The sequence below is a fragment of the Triticum urartu genome, chromosome 4A (genome assembly GCF_056163025.1).
Source record: "Triticum urartu cultivar PI428250 chromosome 4A, HENAU_Tu73, whole genome shotgun sequence".
NCBI classification, from domain to species: domain Eukaryota; kingdom Viridiplantae; phylum Streptophyta; class Magnoliopsida; order Poales; family Poaceae; genus Triticum; species Triticum urartu.
This window is the reverse complement of record NC_141876.1, coordinates 22,762,082-22,767,740: the sequence shown is the minus strand read 5'-3', so window position 1 is coordinate 22,767,740 and position 5,659 is coordinate 22,762,082. Positions and strand designations below refer to the sequence as shown.

Genomic DNA, 5,659 nt, shown 5'->3' with positions numbered 1-5,659 from the left:
GGGAAAGAAGAAGCTGGGTCGAGCAAGACCTCAGGCTTTGGGTTGGGTTGGCCCGATCGGCCCAACCCAGGAACGTTCACACATCGCCTTAATAAGGCCCGTTTGGAGGCGAGATTAATGACCTAAAAAAAGGAAGCCAGATTAATTTTCTCCTTATTATAAAAAAAGAATAATTTTCCCCCTAAAAAATATTAATTTTCTCCTACCCCCCACTTACCCCTCAAAAAGATTAATTTTCTCCTGTTAGCAAAGTGCCCATGCTCTTTCTCAAAAAAAAACAATCAACAGGCATGTGCCTCTTTTTTTTCCAAAAGGGCTGGACACTATATATTAAATATCACAAGACCTTAAAAACATATTCATAGATAAAATTACATCAAAATTTTTGAAAGTGCGCCGTGAGCATAGCTCAAAATGCCCCGTGCTTCCTCCCCAAAAGCAAGGCAGAAGTGCCCATGTCTTGCAACCAATTCAAAATGGACTAATACATATTCACAAAACTGAAGAAAGAAATGGTATATATCAAAAAGGATATCGGAGGTGTGTTAAAGATTAGGTGAGAAGGGATGTGGCTGGTCCAAAGAGACGGGATCTTTTTTGCATACTAGTGGTTGGGGCGCCACCTTGTGATGCCGCTTGAGAGGAAGCTGTGCAAACTTTTTTATTTAAAAAAAATACATAGTCCTTGTCTTCATGAAAAAATCTTCTCAAAAAAAAAAAATCTTCATTCATTTAAAAGAAAAAAAAAAGAAAAAAAATTATCACCGCAGCCTACCAACGAGTGCCACTTTGTATAACCCTCCACTTAAAAAATACAAGAAGTCCTCACCTCCATCTAAAAAGAAAAAATACATTAAAAAAATAATCCAAACCTTCATCTAAAAATATCCAAAAGATTTCCCACCGCTGGCAACCAGGTTGGCCGCCCTTCACGTGTACATAGGCCCTGTTCGGTAATCCACTCGCTTCACAAAATCCTGCGCTCCGACTACTCCGTACGAATTGCAACTCCTGATCGATCGAAATCACTAATTAAGGAGTACTCGTTGCAAAGAGCACTCCACTTTCCCAGGTCACGACAAGTGGCGCACATGCAGCGTGCCACTTGTCGCAACCTGGGAGTTATCCCTTTTTTCGTAGATCCGTTTATTCAAAACGTTTTATCTCTTAAACCGTGTGTCCAAATCTCGAACCGTTTTCACCGTTGGATTCCTCACGTCGAGATCTTCAAAACTAGATCCCATGTTGATAGGTTTTGACGAATTTTTTTTCATGAAAAAAACCGGACGAAAAAAACCGGGCAAAAAAATCGGACCGGGGGCATGGTTTTTTCCCTTTCCGAAAGAGGCACATCCGTGCCTCTCGCGAAATCACAACCGTGCCTCTCGTGGAAGCAAAACCGTGACTCTCGTGGAAGGAAAAAAAACAGAAAACGCGTTTTTTTTCCGTTTCCGAGAGGCACGGCCGTGACTCTCGTGAAAGCACAACCGTGCCTCTCGCGAAAGCAAAATCGTGACTCTCGCGAAAGAAAAAAAAAACAGAAAATGCGTATTTTTTCCCTTTCCGAGAGGCACGGCCGTGACTTTCGCGAAAGCACAACCGTGCCTCTCGCGGAAGCAAAACCGTGACTCTCCCGAAAGAAAAAAAAACAGAAAACGTGTTTTATTTTTCCCTTTCCGAGAGGCACGGCCGTGACTCTTGCGAAAGCACAACCGTGCCTCTCGCGGAAGCAAAACCGTGACTCTTGCGAAAGAACTAAAAAAACAGAAAACGTGTTTTTTTTCGTTTTCGAAAGGCACGACCGTGACTCTCGCTAAAGCACAACCGTGCCTCCCGCAGAAAAAAAACCGTGACTTTCGCGAAAGGAAAAAAAAGAAAGAAAACACGTTTTTTCACGCAAAGCTAAGAAAGACCGGGGGAAAACCAAAACGTCGAAAAAATCCGAAAAAAAACCGTTTAAAAAGCCGAAAACACGTGAGGAAAAATAAAAAACAAAATCCGAAGGGAGCGTCCAGAGCGCGACACGTAGCAAATGGCTAAGAGCGCGCCAAGTGATGCTGATCATTGCGAGGCTCCCAAAGAAGCGCTCGTTAACTAGTTGCTCCCGTGATCGATCGTGCGAGCGAGGAAAACCGTTCGGCTTGTTGGCTCCGCTCCTGATCAAGAGTTCGGCCCAAAGCCCAACAATCTGCCATGTGGCCCGTACCGAACGAACCGGTACTTTCACTCCAGGGAGACTCATGCAAGGCAGTCTTCTATAAATTTGTTGTGTGCCAGGTTGGCCACCGGCAGTCTTCTGTAAATTTGTTTAACTCCTTCGTTTCCAAGAGCACTCCTTCGTTTCCAAGAGCTACGGAGCAGCTGTTTTCTCGCTCCGGGATTTATAACTGCGGCCCGCTCCGCTCCATGCCGCTGACTCCGCGGAGTAACATTGTTCGGGTCCGCTCCACCTGCTCCGGGAGCAGAGTTGTGGAGTAGATGAAATCCGAACAGGCTCTTAATGTGTTTAATGGGAGTGGCTGAGACCTCTTTGCAAACATGCAAGGCAGTTCCAGGAAAGCCAAATCATTCCAGGGAGACTCCGGCACACAACAAACATGCGGAGCAGAGCGCCCCTATATCACTAGAGATTTTGAGAGACTTCGAGACATGACAAGCAGATAGTTGCCCCCATTATTCATACACATGAGAGAAATCATTATCATTTCAGAAGTTACAGCACAACTGACCAACGAATAGTTCTCAGATAAATCATATCACACAACACATATGTACAGTTGACACGACGAGTTTGTATTTACAAATTGCGGACCCTTGCGTGTGATCATGATGCCACTATTCAGCACTTGGCACCTCACAATGCCTTCATGATAAATTTGGTGGAGACGACAGCTCCTTTGGCTGCCATCTTCAGGACGGCACGACTCCTGTACAGCCTGCATCCAACCGCAAAATAACAATCAGAATGACTCAGTTTTCGCTTGTAAGTAAGTTGTAACGCCGACATACAAATTTCACAAGATGAGAGCTCTTTACCCTGCTATTGTGATCCCCCAAGTTGCCAGTATGTAGATCACCTTTCCAGCCTCCCAGAAACTTATCCATTTCTTCCTGTCTGTCATGCTGCTCAATGCCGTTGCAACAGCTGCTTAAACATTAGAAGTTAGAATCTATATCAAATCAAACAAAAATGTACCTCAAATGTGTACTAATATATAATTAAGCTAATGTCAGAGAAACATTTGGTCTACTCTGAAATAAAGAATGCCGGAGAACAATCTATCATTCAACCTCAATCGAAGTAAAGGATAATTCAAATAATGGTTAACTAGTCCGAGTCTCTAAGATAGGACCAGATGTGATAGTTGGTCATCTCTATGATGCTCTGACCCAAGAGATCCTCGGGTAATTAAGAAGATAATACATGCAACAATTGTAGTAGAATAGAAAATTGCAGAGACCCATCATGAGTTCATGACACAACAGTGAGTTGTTAATCTCCACAATGTCACAAACTACATGTGAAATCAGAAACAAAAAGGACTATTGAGAGTTGGACGCACTGGGTCTCCATTGTGGTTAACTTTCTCAACTGCAAACAGCCTATCTTATAAATTCTGGTTTTTTTTGTCAGCTTGCATGTCTCCATTGTGGTGAACTTTCTCATAATAGCGCTAACTAGATAAACCTAATTAATCAACCCATGTGCTTGTCTCACTGTTTGAAAGCAATGATTTCAGAAACAGAACACCATTTAGAAAATTACAAATTTTAACTTATAAGGACAGAAGCATGGAGGATAGTCATACCTTTTTGCAGCTCTTTCGATGACAATGACTGGAGAAAAAACAACAAACAGTTAGATGATGAAGCAGTGCTGAAGAGGATGTATCAACTCTTGAAAATAAAAATACCTTGGACTTTGGATCTTCAAGAATGAACCTAGCAACAAAGGTAGCGATAGCATCGACGATGTCATCTTCATTAACCATCACATAATTTTCGTCATCAATTCCACTAATTTCCTCCAGATTGCCCCCAGCAGTATCACAGGAAACCAAGAGCCATGAGCCAGTCTTCCCCTCATCTTTAGTGTAAGGAATATCTCCAATGTCCACCTCTGGTTTGATTCGAATAGAAAACAGAAAGATGTTAAACTCATAATAATTGCAGAATGTAAAAGAATGAAGTAATAAACAGTTGCTATAATGCTATGAAAGCATAGTTCAGCAACAAACTTCAGAAGGTTTTAGCAAGGATGAACCTGTCACACCGCCAATAGACAGTTTGGTATGTTGATGCAGCGGCTCGTCTCGTACTTTCTCGAGATGGGCAAGGAAGCCAGCATTGTTGACTGATGCTACAAGACGATTATGCAACTGCACCACAAAATCACATCGCCAAAAGATGTCAGTCGGCATGAAGAAGAATCGTTTAATTATATAAGCTGAATAACGTGTCATTGCAGCATAATGAATCCATAAGCTTATACTATTGATCTCGAGTTCAATCGTGGAGATATTAAACGATTAGCTCTTGTCACGCTGTAAACTTAACATATCCCAACACCATCTTTAATAACATGGAGCAGAATGCTTAGAAGTAACTTCACTGCATGGATATGGCTCAAAGCCGCCCACAACTACGATGTTGTATCTCATTGTGATGCTGAATCATGCCGAATCGCAGACATGTATGTGTTGTTTCCAACAACAAAACCAGGGTGCTACTACCTCTGTTCCAAAATGTTTGAAGTTCGATCAAGTTAAGAGAAAATATCACTAATATCTACGACATCAAATATATAGCATGAAAATATATGTTATGATGAATCTAGTGAAGCTAATTTCTCATTGTAATCAGATAAACAAGTGTCTGTAACAATTAATCATGCACCATCGTGGCGAAAATAGGTAAGAACAATCGTCAAGGACGTGAAAGCGGTGGTGCGAGGGGCTCACGTCGGGAGGGCACTCCTGGGAAACAAAGGGTGCGCCCTGAAGCTCGCGAAGGAGGGCGAGGTCGTCCGCGAGGCGGGCGCGGAGGACGGCGTTCTCCGCCCGCAGCCGCGCGGCCTCCTCCCCGTCGGCGGCCAGCGCCGTGGCGCCGTCGTGGTCCGGGGCGTGGCCGGAGCGGTGCTCGTAGGCGTAGCGCGCGACCTCGGCGATCTCGACGAGGGTGTGGGCGACCTTGGGGATCTGGTGCGCCATCACCGCCTCGGTCGATCGATCGATTGATCGGTAGCTTGGCTGGTGGTGGCCTGGTCTCCCCGGCGGTGGCGCGACGATGAGGGCCGGGGAGGCGCAGTCGGCGGGACGGCGGCGACGCAAACCCTATCCACGCACGCGACCTCGGAAGTGGACGGCGTGCTCGATTGGGGGTTTGGTTGGTGCCGTGCTCCGAACCAGGAGTAGAACGAAATTGAGGGATTGAAGTCACGCTCACGTGGGCCCCACTGATAATCACCCGATAAACTCGTTGACTCCGTCGTGGGCTCGTGGCTCGCCTTCGACTAGCCACCCATGTTACTACTCTACTCCCTCCGTTAGTGTACTTTCAACATTGTTGAAGAATTAAACTATCTTAAAGTTTGACCAAGCTGGTGTAAAAATACATTAATGTTTGCAAAACCAAATAGGTATATGATGAAAATATATTT

The 5,659-nt window shown here is 44.4% G+C and overlaps 1 protein-coding gene across 1 annotated transcript; it reads right to left on the bottom strand.

Moving 5' to 3' along the window:
• Positions 1-2,650: 2,650 nt before the first annotated feature.
• LOC125550331 (elongation factor) lies at positions 2,651-5,420 on the bottom strand. The gene is made up of 6 exons (XM_048713302.2): positions 4,962-5,420; positions 4,265-4,379; positions 3,915-4,120; positions 3,810-3,837; positions 3,037-3,145; positions 2,651-2,936 (listed from the first exon to the last, which is right to left on the bottom strand). Exons 1-6 carry the CDS (start codon positions 5,208-5,210, stop codon positions 2,855-2,857), a joined length of 789 nt encoding a protein of 262 aa, XP_048569259.2. The 5' UTR covers positions 5,211-5,420; the 3' UTR covers positions 2,651-2,854.
• Positions 5,421-5,659: the final 239 nt, after the last annotated feature.

Bases quoted from the DNA above. Each gene is read 5' to 3' on its own strand.
- LOC125550331 (XM_048713302.2), bottom strand. From the start codon at position 5,210: ATGGCGCACCAGATCCCCAAGGTCGCCCACACCCTCGTCGAGATCGCC. The intron at 4,380-4,961 runs GTGAGCCCCTCG...TTTGTGGTGCAG, and splicing joins CCCAGGAGTGCCCTCCCGAC to TTGCATAATCGTCTTGTAGC. The intron at 3,146-3,809 runs GTATGACTATCC...ATGTTTAAGCAG, and splicing joins ATCGAAAGAGCTGCAAAAAG to CTGTTGCAACGGCATTGAGC.